The 15,240-nt window shown below is 35.6% G+C and overlaps 1 protein-coding gene across 2 annotated transcripts; it reads right to left on the bottom strand.

Annotated features, from left to right (window-relative positions):
* Positions 1 to 704: 704 nt before the first annotated feature.
* LOC108680213 (LEM protein 2) lies at positions 705 to 6,359 on the bottom strand. Of its 2 annotated transcripts, none has more exons than XM_018168995.2 (6): positions 6,118 to 6,359; positions 4,800 to 4,934; positions 4,421 to 4,471; positions 3,936 to 4,104; positions 3,028 to 3,234; positions 705 to 1,884 (listed from the first exon to the last, which is right to left on the bottom strand). In XM_018168995.2, the coding sequence occupies exons 1-6, from the start codon at positions 6,227 to 6,229 to the stop codon at positions 1,770 to 1,772; spliced, it is 789 nt and encodes a 262-aa protein (XP_018024484.1). In that variant the 5' UTR covers positions 6,230 to 6,359; the 3' UTR covers positions 705 to 1,769. The 2 variants fall into 2 exon arrangements, with proteins under 2 accessions (XP_018024484.1, XP_018024483.1); XM_018168994.2 differs by having other exon boundaries at positions 3,936 to 4,107; positions 6,118 to 6,352.
* Between the last annotated feature and the right edge of the window lie 8,881 nt (positions 6,360 to 15,240).

The following is a 15,240-nucleotide window of genomic DNA, read 5'->3' as shown; positions in this document are numbered from 1 at the left end:
AAAAAACAACAGAAGTGAAGACGCTCGTGCCAAAGCTCGCTTACGAAAGACGTCCAATATCCGCAAGAGAGAAATGCTGGTAATTATGCCTCCATAACAACCTAACCCTACAACTGAGGCCCGCACTCCGCAGTACGGCACCATGAGCTCTGGTTTTTTCTCACTCGGAGAAAAAAATCCTATAGGACTTCTGACTAGCACAAAAAAAAAAAACCGAAGACTCTTCCTGCAAGCAATTTGTCAAATGCAGTTTGCAGTTCTAACAGTTTGATCAATTTTCTAACTCGTGTTGCAATTAAAATGAGTGGCTTCAAGTCTTGCATCCTGCCAAGATTGAAAAAAGTTCAATAAGCGTTTAAGTGAGCTTTTAGGATTAATGGAATCTGATGTAAAATATCAATATTTAAATGACCGAAAACAAAACCGAAGACAACAGAAATCGCACAGAAGACTTGTTACTTGAAAATATGTTTCCTTGTTATACCATTGAACTTTCTTGGATCCTCTTATGAAGTCGAGTTTTTTTCTCCTCGAGTTACGCTCAGCCGAAGACAAAAACTCTAATAAATTTTCAGTCACATGGGGCACTTACTTAGGCGACACACCAGCGAGGCCTGGGACTGCTACGTCCAAAACTCACTCTAAGGATACCAGGAAAATATGCCAGCTACACTGAAGGTCAGTATAAAATGAAACCAATCAGGTGATTAGAACGAAAAATGTGAAACTTTTTTATTCCTCCACAGCAAAGAAAAAAATATTACGAGCGACATATAGATAGTTCTTTTGTTCACCACTCTATCATACATAATCCAAATTATTCTAACAATTAATGCGCAACAGTATACTTCTTATCGATGTTGAGAAATATTTTACTGGCACACATGGCCGGAGGTAGGAAATGCATCAAGCCAGAAATTTAACTCGTGAGAAGCACTTTGCAAGTTATTCAGAAAATTCTAACATTAATTAACTTTCAAAGGAAGTGAGTTACGTAGGTAATTATTAATTATGACTAAAGGCAGCAATGGCATCAATTATTTGCGAGAGTAGTGTTCCTGAAGGGAGTACCCCCGTACAGCATCAAGTAACAAACCTTAAATAAAGCTCGAGTATCGAACGTTAAATTGAGCAGAAGTGAGAAGCTAGGAGTTGAAGTGTAAGAAGCAGATCCGTTTTAAATTAGCTCAAAGCCAACTGATAGCAAAAGAACGATAAACTAATTCCAGCCAAACCAACTGAATAGAACCAACCAATTCTTGCTCCGACTCTTTGTAAAATTACGCGAAAAAAAAACTATCTTTAATCAGCGAGTCAAACGGACCAACGTTTGTTAATTCTCATTTGATGGGAAGGACAATAGCGTATGCAAATCATACGCCCTTTTGTAGAAACACCGCGGCAAGCTAAGCCATGTAATTCCAAAAAAAATAATGATCACTAAACGTTCACGGCTCACAAATTTAAAAAAATTCTATGAAAGTACCAAGCTTTCCCATTCTTAAGCACTTGCATTTCGAATGTGGTTAACAAAGATTTTCTCACTATCAAGATTAAGCACAGAAAAAAATATTTGGGTCCTATTGTCCAAATAGTGACACACTTTCGACGTTTAGCACTGATAAGCCTTTTTTTTGTGAAATCAAACTGGGTCAGGGTGACTAACTTAAGAGCAAAAAGTGCATCGCCATTTGGACAATCTCACAGTAGAGGAAGCTTATGTCTATCTGACGATAAGATGGAGCAGAAAAGGGGACTCCCGCGTTTCCTTACAGCCCAGTTCGTTTGGGAGCGTCTTGGTGGCCGCCACTCTTGCTCTTGTGCATGGCATCAGCGGCAGTTTTTGCCATGTGTTCCAGACTGGCAAAACCGTCCTTTTCGGGCCTGGAAATTATTTAATTCTTTTTGAATAATTCCACTAATAAATGTAGTGAATTTGGCCTGGAAAATATTTAATTCGTTTTGAATAATTCCACACATAAATGTACTGAATTTGGCCTGGAAAATATTTAATTCGTTTTGAATAATTCCACAAATAAATGTACTGAATTTGGCCTGGAAAATATTTAATTCTTTTTGAATAATTCCACAAATAAATGAACTGAATTTGGCCTGGAAAATATTTAATTCTTTTTGAATAATTCCACAAATAAATGTACTGAATTTGGCCTGGAAAATATTTAATTCTTTTTGAACAATTCCACAAATAAATGAACAGAATTGGCCTGGAAATCATTTAATCCTTTGCAAATAATTCCACAAGTAAATGTACCGAAATTCAGACGTTAATAACAGAAGACGTGCTAATGGAGCCTTGTTTGTTGCTTTCACCAGGCTATTTGCTAGTAAAATATGACAATGAAAATTTAAATGATTAAACACTATGAATATTTTAACTTTGAAGAAAGTGGTGCCTTGAAACACGGATTAACTTCTGAACAGCAGCAACTGCTGTTCAGAACAATGCCTTCGAGATCTATCGATTTTGTTGAAAAAGTTAAGTACTCAATATTAGTCAAGTAACTGAACAACAGTTTCCATTGAGAGCTCTTCTTGGTCTACTAAACTTAGACAAAACTTCTAACTCCAATCAATAGTTTGCCAATTATTCAGCAAACTCAATGTATCATTTGTGACGTGTCAGCTGAATGGCTGGACTGTCAAGGTCGAACATAGTGCAAGAAACGAGCTCTCCATTACAAGGAGTTGTAGGCACTCACAAAAGGAAAAATACTGATGAACTCAAATTGTTAAAGTCGTTGAATAAAATTTTTACAGTCAAAATTATGTAATAATTATTAAACAATTTAAGCTTCCGTGAATTTCATCTCATCAGTCCAATACAATGAATAACCTACATTAGTATCTAATTTATTTAATGGGAATATACGTCATTTTGGCTTCAGAATCTAAATACACCCAGTTAATAAACGCATCAGAAAATATTTTAAATGTTTAGTGAGCATATAAACTTATTTTCTCCCCATTTGATAATTGCAACACAAAATTTACGCAAAATTAACTTACTTGGCTATGAAGAAGAAGTACAAAAGAGCGCAAATGATGACCAAAGCAATGATCTTGAAGACGATTGAACTTGAGCCCGAGGCTGTACTGTTGCCAGTGACGGGGCTGGAGGAGCGGTCAGCTTGTGGTGATGCAGGGCTAGTTTGGTGAGTTCGGTGGGTGAGGGATGGTCGAGGAAGTAATGGAGTCGAGTCATACCCATTATCTCTGCAACACAAAAAGTGGTGTTAATTGATAGCACTCAATCTTAAATCATACACTTTATAGGTTTAATGGGTGTATAATTTTCAGATTATGTTTAGGAGAAAAAATGAAACAAAAATAAAAAATCTGGCTTCGTTACTCGATTGGTATGGTTTTTACAAATAGAATGGTATATATCTCATCGCTGTAGCTTCAAAACCCTAGGAGGAGATAGATTTCTACATTACCCCCTCTTTGTCCGTTTTCTATAAATTTCACGTTTTCTATCAATTTTTCCAATAAAAATCACACGTACATACAAAAGAAGAAATTAATGCCTAATCGTGATCAGCAAAATCAACAAAAAATAAAACTTATGACAATCTTGACAAGTACTTACCTGCAAAGAATGAAAAATGATCCAATAGATTAACTCAACTTGCATGAACTTACCCACAAATTCTGAACACATGCTGACCCAGATTAAATGCACGACTTAGCCAATTTAAGGGAACTATGCAAATTTAAGGGAACAAAAAAAAAAAAAATCAATGGAACTAAGATGGAACGATTCAAGAGAAGTAAACAGATTTGAGGGAACTTATAAGATTTAAAACAACAAAACTAACTTAATCAAAAGAAGACAAGACGTTTTAGGGGACCTAAGAATAATTGAGGCAACTAATCACATTTGAGAGAATCAAGAAGATTTATGTGAAACAAACTTGTAAGAAGAGAATGCTGCTGAAGAGGGGTGGAGAGGACGTCTGGGGGATGGAGAGTAGAGCGGGGTAGACGTTTGACCTGCAGTGGACCCCAAACACCTCTCTACTGCCTCTTCACATTCTTCTTCTTCCTCCTCTTCCTCTTCGTCTTCCAAATTGCCTCCAACCACTTCTGAAGAAAGTAACATCCACAGAATAGCTGGTTTTTAATCTAGCCACAATGACACAAATTCTACAAATAATTATTCCAATATCAATCATTAATTTACCGGTTCTACTTTAAAAATAATGAAAAATTAATCATTTGTGTTGAACACTCCTTAAAATACATCATACATAATTTGCCAGTTACGTTTTAATACCAATTACATAGTTAGAGATATTTTAGAAGAAACACTGAAAATTTTCTTGCAAAAATAAATAAACTAAACTGGTTTATATCAACAACCAAGACAAAAATACTAACTTTAGAAAAATAACCTTACCTCTAATTGATCTGTTTAGACGACCCCTGGGCGCACCTGAGGTTAATCTTTCTGAGAATGAGATGAAAGAAAATATTTTAGATGCACTGGTTTCTTAAAATATGGTTAATGAACTCAAAGGAAAGATAATCAATATACTTTAATGCAATATGGTACAATTGGTGGTACAATATGAAGGTGCATGACTAGTTGACTCATTTATTGGGATAGATTTACCTTAAAATAAAAATCATGGGATCCTAACTTTTGCTATGGGAGTGAAGGTCAGAGTTGGCAACACATTAATGATGGGGAAAAATGAATTATTTGTAGCAATTATATGTCATTGCAGTGGTTCAAAATCATTAGCATTTAACTTGAAGTGATATTTTTACAGCACCTTTGTATGCCTGTGATGGTGGAACATCACTTTCCCCACCACAATCAGGAGTGAAGGACTCGGAGAATGACGAGTTATTCACGGAGCCTCCCAAGAGGGTTACTAGCTTGCGCTGATAAATTTTACGTGTTGTTCCTGGAAATGGACATGAATGAGTGGCAAAACACAACACCCAATTTGCACCTCCTCTCTTTTCTAGCCAAGTGAAAACGATATTCAGGTCACATTATTAATACATTATCATGTTTTAAGAATATTTTTTAGGCAGGCCCTTTGTTTTTTGCTATTAGGTTAGAAATGTCACTACAGGAACAATACAAGAAAAATAAAACTCAGTACTCACTGCAGTGAGTGACAGAGTGTATTTTCTCATCAATGAAAATGTGAAGTCACGGATGGGCAGACAGACAGACGGACATGGCGAGCACAATAGTGCATTTTTCCATAAATGAGAAAATGCGCTAAAAAGCACACTGAATAAAAAATGTCAAAAACTTCATAGACTTGTGATATATGGCTTCCACATATAATTTGCTATGCTAGATCTTTGAATCTGACTAAGAGAAGCTGCCAATGAATCATAGATCCACTGAAGGCATTTGACAAACTTTCAGAACAATACAGATATGTCCATAAGCTCATCCCAATCCAGTCAATATTATATTATTTTAAAACGCAACTACATTATTGAAGGAAAATCAGTTCAGAACTACATTCAGCAAAAATCTCAAATTCAAATCCCATTTTTAAATTTAATGGAAATTAGAACTTCATATTTTTAAAAATTTTCACTTCCCAAATGAGTAAAATTTTTGTAGAATTTCAAAATCTATCTTGACTATCCTCATCCTTGACTATCCTTATTTATCTATCCTTAGTTTTTAATGTCTTACGATTCCACTACTAAATAGTGGAATTGTTTTGCTGTGATAACCAAATATGATAATTATCATAGATAAGAAGCTAAATCAGTGTCTATGTTGTTTCAGTGATAGATTTTTAATGCATAAGAACAAATAAATACAAATTACAGTTGATAAGAGTTGTTTTTTCATCATTCACTCACTAGAATCATTAAATGTACAAGATATAAAAAATATTTTGAAAGAACAACCATCTCAATAACCTTTCACTCATATGGTTGCCAATCAAACATCAAAAAAAATCATATGAGTTTGTCTTACACCCAGTAACAATTTGATTGTATATAAATACATGGAGACACATTGAGTACCTATGTTTCATTGGATTGACTTTATAATATAATATTGACAACACATAATAATTAGCACTTCCTTTATAAATTTATAACACTCACCAACTATAGGGCCAACAACAGCACCATGGCTTGAGAGTTGCTCAAAGAGTTCATCATCAGAGAGTTTAGCAACATCCAAGCCACCAACAATGAGACTGGCATCAGCTTCCATGGTTCTCTTCCAGCTGCAAAGCTATAATTGGACTGTTATCTTATTTTTCTGAAAACATAAAGGAATTCAAACAATTTCTACAGTGGCAAAAATGTCATGTGAACATTACACAAGTGACTAATTCAATCAGAAATAAATCAGTAAAGTGAACTAGTTCAATACCTAGAATCTGCAGTGTGTTCACAGAGCACTTGAACAAAAACATTGTAACAAGAGCTGATTTTGATTTATCTAATTAAGTAATCTTTTTTATGCCTGCTTGACAACATAGCTGTTACCTATCAAAATATAAAATTGTTTTCAAAAATGATTGAGAGATCTATTGAGAATTCATTTTTTTGCTTCATAATGAATAAAGTTGTTACTAACATTGGACAAAACTTAAGCACCTATACCAAAACCTAATGTTTACCATTATTTAGTTACCGTAAAATGGGGTAACTTAGACCACTTTTAGTTTTTTTAACAAAAAACCCCAAAACTCAAAAACTATTTGACATAGAAAAATTTTGTCAATGGGCATTAAAGGCCTAATACTGAGACTATGTAACACAATAGAAAGATAAAAAAATTTTTGCATATCTAATAGGTTAAAAAATGAAAAATGTGACCCACAAAAAAGAGCTATTATTCAAAGCCTGTCGGAGTACCCCCTCCAATTTTTTTATTTTTGGTAAAATAACTCCAGGTTTTGGTGCATTGTAGTAGAACTCTTCTAGTTACATATGCAAATGACAAATTTGAGGAAAGTGTCATAGTTTGCAAATGGGGGGCGCCACCCCCAAATGGGGAACTTAGACCACCTAATGTCAGCCCTGAAGGGGTAACATAGACCGGTCAATTCTGTGTTCTAGAATTTCCAAACTGACGATGGAGCTGGACTCCGAAACCTTTTCTTTAAAGATACTATGAATTTTTGTGGAGTTTTCTTTGCTTTTAAGTTTTTAATAATTTTTTCATTTTTAACTTTTCCTAGTTTTCTGCAGTCAAACATGAATGACACAGATTTTTGATCAGTAACAATTTGAAAATGAGTGCCTAGTAAAAAATGCTTCAATTTCCCGAGAGATTCAACAATCGCACTAGCTTCTTTCTCGACTGTTGACCAGTTTTGTTCCGATTTGGACAAGGTTCTAGAAAAAAAGGCAACAGGCCTTCCAGCTTGGTTTAAGGTAGCAGCTATAGCGCACTCCGATGCCTCAGTTTCAACGACCAGTGGGATGTTAGGATTGATAATGTTCACAACAGATAGTTCTATGGCTTTCTTGCTTGAAAGGAACGTGTTCATGGCTTCATAAGGCAGGGGAAACTCAGTGGCCGAAACTAGCCGGCGAATGAGATCAGAGAATTTTGGTATCCACTGCGAATAATAAGAGAACATTCCCAAGGTGCGTTTGAGCGCAGCTGCGTTGCATGGTGGCTCCAGTTCTTTAAGTGGATGTAGCCTTTCTGGATCCGGACGAATTTGTCCTTCCTGATGTTGTAACCCAGCAGGTTGATGCAGGACACTGAGATGATGCTTTTATCTTCATTAAAAGTTGAGTTGTACTTCTTTGCAGCTTCGAGGAATTTAAATAAATTTCTATCATGAGATTGCTGATCGGCACCACATATGGTGATGTTGTCGACATATGCAAAGGTGTCCCGTAAGTTCTTTCGTGCTGATGTTATCAATTGTCCCCTGAAAACAAGCCACCCCATTGGTTACACCAAAAGGTACCCGGCAGAATTGGTACAAGGGCCCGTTAGCTTCAAAAGCTGTGAAAGGCTTTTCTTTTTCTCGAAGGGGAATCTGATGATATGCTGACTTTAAATCAAGCACACTATAGATGGAGTATTGGCCAATATTTCTTGCCATAATTGAAATGTTAGGTAGTGGATAAGCATCAAGGAGTGTCAACCTGTTGATAGTTCTTGAATAATCAATAACCATTCTTTTCTTTTGGTTAATTCCGCCAGTGATCAGCACTTGCACCCTCCAAGGTGACCGACTCTCTTCAATTATGCCAGCCTTCAACAGTTTTGCGGTTTCTTGTTGGATGAAGGCGTGGTCTTCTGCCGAATAAGATCTTGATTTGTCTGCAACTGGTTTGCAATTTTCACTAAGATTGGCAACAGGGTTGGCAATTATTAAATCAAAATGATTAAATCATGTGATTAAATCACTTGATTTTTTTTATAAAAAAATCATGATTTTTTTTTATTTTTTCGATTTTTTCATATATTTAAAAATATTGAGTGGCAGTCTTTAATTTATATTGAGGTGTTGTTGTTACCGGGAGGCCTCTACCATATTTTTCACCCAACCATCTGCTCTCTATATATGAATTATTTTTGAATTAATGTTTACTTATTAATTATTGTTGAATGTATGTTTTCTTTTGTTCTTTTCAGCCTGTAAACTAATTCCATTTATGGCTAATTGGTCAATTATTATGATAGTGATTGGAGAGCCATGCAAGTGAAGTTACTGATCCCTAAACTGTTGAGTCTCTAAGTGGAACTGCCACAAGTTGTTGGTGAGTTAGTTAGGTGTGATCTTTTAATTCCAAGATGTTTTGTAAGTGTCCTACAATTTTACTACCTCCTAATCTGATTAATTAGCTTTGTTTGTGCTTTACTTTTCATCTAATGTTTATTGAATTTCTTATGTCAACTGTCTGCTTGCAATTTATTCTCGAATGCTTCGCTTTTGTGTATTTTATCTCAATAACGTCACAAATTTTACAAATTACTTGAGCGGTTTATCTTGGTTCTGTTTTAGCTCATCTTTGCAATTGTTTATCAATTTCACTCCAAATATTATAAGGTTTGTCTGTTTTGTTTTTCACATTTTCTCGCTTGCTGCACGAAACCAGCTTGCCATCAATTAAGAATCTATTTTAAGTATTTATTGCATCAGTTTTAACATTCAAGTTCCCTTCAGGCTTATTATTATTATCTATTTGGACAGGTTATTGATTTTTGTTCTCTTTATTTTTCAGTTCATCAATGATGGAATATGTGTAACCCTGTCCATGCTCCCTTCCCCTAGCCCTAATCATAACTCCTGAATGCAGTTAAACTTATTCACTCATTACATTGTCACCATATTTTTACTTCAATTTAAGAGATAAGACACCAGTCTTTCATTTGCCTTTAACATACCAGATAGAAGGGTTGTTGCCAAACCAAACTCAAAATAGGTAACATGGTTACCTCACCCGCAACGTGAGACATCCACCCGGCAACATTGTTATTCATGGTTTAGTATAAATGTAATATGAATGACCAATTGGTATATAAACTTGTTGCCTTTAGTGTGCATTAGGTTCCAATAAATGGAATGTTTTTGGTACAGAGGCATCAAGAGTGCAATACATTGTACGTAGCTAGCAGCTTAGCTAATTCTTATAAGGCTATAAGTAGTCTAACTATTTGACTATTTGTTATATATTGATTACAATAAACAATTTAAATGTGTTAGCTAGCTTATACAGGGTGGGGCAGAACTGATTGAACAGTTTTGAGGCAAAATAAAGGAGTAATGGAGGTACATAAAGAAGAAACTTCATTTTCCTTAAGATTAGCATAACATACCATTTAAAATACTTATGTTTTGAAAACAATATCAGGAAGATGGGGTTTGTTAGCTGCATCACACTTTTGGAGTTGTTCTCAGAAGTTTCCTACAGCACGTTCACACATATGGCAAGGTATGGCCATAACCTCTGCTGCAATAATCCGTTCCCTTAGCTGTGGTAGGGCGTGAGGGCAACTTCTGAACACCCTTTCTTTTAGATGTCCCCAAAGAAAGAAATCGCAAATGCTCAAATCAGGTGACCTTGCAGGCCACTGTAAATCACCCCAACTACAATGCATCAAAACCTGGAGTTATTTAACCAAAAAATAAAAAAATTGGAGGGGGTACTCTGACAGGCTTTAAACAATAGCTTTTTTTCGTGGGTCACATTTTTAATTTTTTAACCTATTAGATATGCAAACTTTTTAAATCTTTCTATTGTGTTATGTAGCCTCAGTATTAGGCCTTTAATGCCCATTGACAAAATTTTTCTATGTCAAATAGTTTTTGAGTTGTGGGGGTTTTTGTAAAAAAAATGAAAAGTGGTCTAAGTTACCCCGCCGGTCTAAGTTACCCCATTTTACGGTATCTGTTATGTGACTCTTCAATGTTTATCAGATCTGCATTCCTGAAGTGTTTTTGTATACTGAAGCCAGTTAAATGGTCAATATTTAGCTCATTGCCTTGCTCCATACAAACTTTACAAAGCTAATGAATAGACTTACCAATAATTGTTTACCCGAAAATCCCTAAGTGGTAAACACCACCTTGGCCTGTTGGCCATTATTGGAGGCAATAAGTGCCCTTTTTAGCCATCTATTATGATCCATATACTGTTATTGTTAGTAGGATAATTGCAACATAAAAAATAACACCTCAAAAAAGACAAAGAAACTAAAAAAATCAAAAAAATCAAATAAATAAAAAAAAATCATGAAAAAATAAAAAAAATCATTGATTTTTAATAAAAAAAAAATCGCCAACCCTGATTGGCAAAGAGATAAGGGGCCTCAACATCAGCAGAAGCAAAACTACAGATTTTAAGGGGAGATTTAGGTCTGCCAAATTTCATTTCCAGGTAGGAATGTTGATGGAGTACGTTATGACCCAGAATAACGTCAGCAAAGAGATTCCTCATTACCCCCAACTTCACTTTCGTAACCTCATGATCGCCGTATTGGATATGCGTTTCGCAGTATCCAAGCGTTGGCGCATAAAATTCGGTGGAAGCCATCAATATTTTTTATGAGCCAGGATGTATCGGCAACTTGAGTAAGTGGACGAAGTTCATGTCAATGAAACTTTCTGAGCTGCCAGAATCTATCAAACATCTACTAGTGAAGGTTCCATTGATCTTTACAGCGATAGTGGCCTTTTTCAGAGCATCCACAGTAGCGTCACTTGTTGCTACAATAATAGCTAGGTGCATGGCAGCTGAATGGGCAGGTTTAGCTGAAGGCACATTTGACTTGGAAGATTTGCACACTTTTGACCAATGGCCAATTTTTGAACATTTATTACAGATGGACTCTCTTGCGGGGCACTTTGCACGTGGATGCTGCATCAACCCACAAAAATAACATTTAGAATTCACAGCAGCAGATATTTGGGCCGAGTCTCTCTCATTTTCCAGGCCTGTAGAAGTTTCGGGACATAATTCTGGAACCTTTTTCAACTTATTTGTTGGAGCTGCCACGCTGTGCTCAGTCAGCAACGAGTTATAAGAGTCAGCTTGCTTTTGGGCCATCTCCAGTGATCTGGCCTGGTCATACGCTGACTTCAAATCTAGGGCTCGAACTTCCAGCAAGCGCTGGTGGATATAATTAGAATGAAGTCCATTAATGAACGAGTCCCGTATGCTCTCCTCCCTGTATTGGTTGGCACTGACGTCAGTAAAATCTTAATCTTGCAAGTATCTTAAGAACTTGCAAATACTGGTCAAGAGTTTCACTTGTGTCTTGTTTTCTGGTTTGAAGTAAATGTCTTGCAAATATTTCACTCTTGGGTTTCACATAAACGTCCTTCAAGGTTTTGACAGCAACTTCAAATGATGGAACTTCTGAAATGAACTCGTATGTACATTAGGTGCTATGTAGTTGATAAGGACTGCAAGTTTGTTCAGATTTTCAGTTGGGAGAGTCGCCAGGAAGTTAGTGAACGTTTTGAACCAATGAGTCCATTGTTTAGCAGCTGTGGCTTCATTGGGTTCAGTGTCGAACTTTGACGGCCTCAGAACTCGATCCATCTTTAACAACTTGGAATTACACACTGGATTCAAAATGCATTTGTTATAGCTCTGGCAATTAAATTTAGTTGAATAAATTGTAATGAACCTAAAAGTCTTGTAGGTCTCAAAGGTTGGCTAGAATGTAGCTTTATTCAACTAAATTATCACCTGAAAAGAGAATACATACAAAATTAACACTAGCATGTTCCTAACACAATACACTGAAATTTATAGACAAATTTCACATCACCATATATAACATATTTCATGTTTGATACTACACCTATTAATATTTTTTCTCTATGTTTCAGCCTCTACAGAGTCTTATATATGGTAATTTTAACTTAACCCTTTACCGCTCGAATTTCTGGGACAAAAATCGTAAATTTCACTTTTTTGGTTTTTAGTCTTACCTTAAAGCTGACATTCTGACCTATCCAACGGTACCAAAATCATCTCTGTATGTTGATTTATGCCTTGATGAGAGTTTGCAAAAGGGTTAGGGGTGGGGGAGTTCCTTCCCATTTCATATAGGCAAAAATTACCGGCCGGGCAAATAAATAGACAACCTGAAGACGCTGATCTTTAGTTACCTGGCTGCTGTTGTGTGGCATGGTGCTCATGCAGTCGTTCCCACCATATTTGACTGAATTTCAGCTCCAGTAACATATTGTCTTGTATCCAAGCCACCTTGAATGCCTATTTCGAGGCGCTCGGGACTTTGTCGCGCTCTACTGAACATTCACACTTATTGTGTCTGCAAACCTATCTCCTCCTAGAGTTTTTAAGCTACAGCAATCAGAAATATACCGTTCGATTTGCAAATAAAAGAACTAGAGATTGGTTGTAGCTTTTTTTCAATTTCGTTATAGTTTTGAAAATATTATGAAAAAAGGGGGGGAAATTCGAAAGGGTGGGGGAGAAATCAATTTTTTTTTAAAATGCCCACCCCACCTACAAAAATTGGAATTTTGAAAAACAGCAAGGACCAATCGATAGATACCTATGGTCCTTATGCATCAAATGATATGCGTCTCGATGTTGTAGCTTGAAAATCCTAGGAGGAGATAGATTTCTACAGTACCCTCTTTTTGACGGTTTTCTAAGAATTTCACATTTTCTTTCACTTTTTTCCAAAAATTTCACAGGAACAAAAAAGTCTTAGATTTATCTTTCACATATCTGTACCAAGTTTCAAAGTGATCCATCCATATATAACTGAAATAAAATTTCCACAAGAAATAGGAAATTGCCATTGGAAATTGGAAATTTTATTCCGGTTATTTACTGACAGATAACTTTGAAACTTGGTATATGTATGTAAAAAATAAATCTAATACTTTTTTATTTGTGTGAATTTTTGAAAAAATGAAAGAAAACATGAAATTATTAGAAAAATGATGGTTTTTTTAAAGGCGACTTGAAAGTCCAATTTGGCGGTAAAGGGTTCATTTCCAAGCCAGTCAATATTACCCCTTCACGGCTGACATTAGGTGGTCTAAGTTCCTCCATTTGGGGGCAGTGCCCCCATTTGCAAACTATGACATTTTCCTCAAATTTGTCATTTGCATATGTAACTAGAAGAGTTCTACTACAATGCACCAAAACCTGGAGTTATTTGGAGTAATTTTACCAAAAAATATAACTGATTTTACCACCCAGTCTAAGATACCCCAAGAGCTGGGGTAACAAAGACCATCACTTTTTTTGAAATAACATAAAAAATATGAGAGGCAGAAGCCAGCAATTTATGGTAAGTAAACCTAGAGTATAGACCTGTGTTTTGCATATTTCAATTTAAGTTTAATTTAGCTAGTAAAAAATGGCATTATTAAAAAAGTAGTCTAAGTTACCCCATTTTACTGTAATTTGATAGTAATTGCCAATTCCTAGAGAGTGCTTTATGCAATTTGTGGAAAGAAGGAGCTCCAGGAGTAAAAAAATACATACCATCTAATGGGGCAGCAAGGGACAGTTTTGAGCATAACGTTCCATAAATGAGTTTGGGCTCAATATAAAGGTCTTTGCAAGGGCTATTGTATGGCATCTCCAAAAAAATGTCATAGGCTATTTGTAAGGTGCCAGATGCAAAATAAAAACCTGCCAAATTACCCCTGGGAATGAGGCAATAAGGGACACTTGAAATAAAACTCAATTTTTGAAAATTTGAAGCATGCAGAGTGTACTTGTCCATTAGTAACAGTACTCTGAAGTCCTCCTCTTCCTTTGTAGATGATGTGTATATAGAATAAATGACATTTTCTGTGATCTGTACTCATTTTTCTGTTATTGACATGATATTACCATACCAATACATTACCATATTATTTAGGTGATATTGCCGTAGCCATTGACATGCCATTGAGCATTGACAATGACCTTGTCAACTGCAAGCTTCATATCAGCAGCCATATAGCATTTCTTCTGTATCTGTAAGCTTACAGGATGGCTTGTAACTTCGCACCATTTTAATTGGGTCAAGTGAATGCACTATAACAAAAAAAGATCATAAAAAACATACCTGAAGCAGAAAGGAATATTTTAGTGACACCCATCATATATTTTGTAGAAATAAATCATAGTTTAGGTTAATTACTTTTCATTCTATGTTGCCTGGTGCACAATTCTATTTATGAAATTATATGCACAATTTTGTGATAACCAATGATGCATCAATTTTTTGTCAGGTGAAAGAAATTTTTTTGCTGCTGAGCGAGGTAAATGTAATCAAAATTCCTTGTTGTTAATTGTTTTTTTTTTTGTTAACCCATCAATGCCAAGTGGTTCCATTTGAAACCAATGTCGAAAAATGGATTCATAATAAAATTGTATAATCAAATAAATACCTACTGTCAAAAGGGATAATAAGGTTAGGTTTTGAGCATTTTTTGTTAATAACTTCTTACCATGAAACATTTCATAAACAAGTTTGGGCTCATTTTAAAGATCTTTTCAAGGGCTATCGAATGACATCTCCAAAAAATTCCATATGCTATTTGCAAGCTGCCAGATGCAAAATAAAGCCTCCCGAATTACCCAATTACCCCTAGGAATGGGGGTAATAAGGGACACTTGCAATAAAACTTAATTTTAAAACATTTTAAGAATGCAGAGTGTACTCATTTATTCTAACAGTACTCCAGGCCTTCACTTTCTTTGTAGCAATGTAGATGCAGAATAAATGACATTTTGATGACATAAATGATCACTCAGAACATCAGT

The sequence above is a fragment of the Hyalella azteca genome, unplaced genomic scaffold (assembly GCF_000764305.2).
Source record: "Hyalella azteca isolate HAZT.00-mixed unplaced genomic scaffold, Hazt_2.0.2 contig11575, whole genome shotgun sequence".
NCBI lineage: Eukaryota > Metazoa > Arthropoda > Malacostraca > Amphipoda > Hyalellidae > Hyalella > Hyalella azteca.
The sequence above is the reverse complement of the archived record's forward strand: the minus strand, read 5'-3'. Positions and strand labels throughout refer to the sequence as shown.

Coding starts and splice junctions, on each gene's coding strand:
- LOC108680213 (XM_018168994.2), bottom strand. CDS start 6,229: ATGGAAGCTGATGCCAGTCTCATTGTTGGTGGCTTGGATGTTGCTAAA. Junction 4,935..6,117: donor TGTTGTTGGCCCTATAGTTG/GTGAGTGTTATA, acceptor GTCCATTTCCAG/GAACAACACGTAAAATTTAT. Junction 1,885..3,027: donor TACTTCTTCTTCATAGCCAA/GTAAGTTAATTT, acceptor AATAATTTCCAG/GCCCGAAAAGGACGGTTTTG.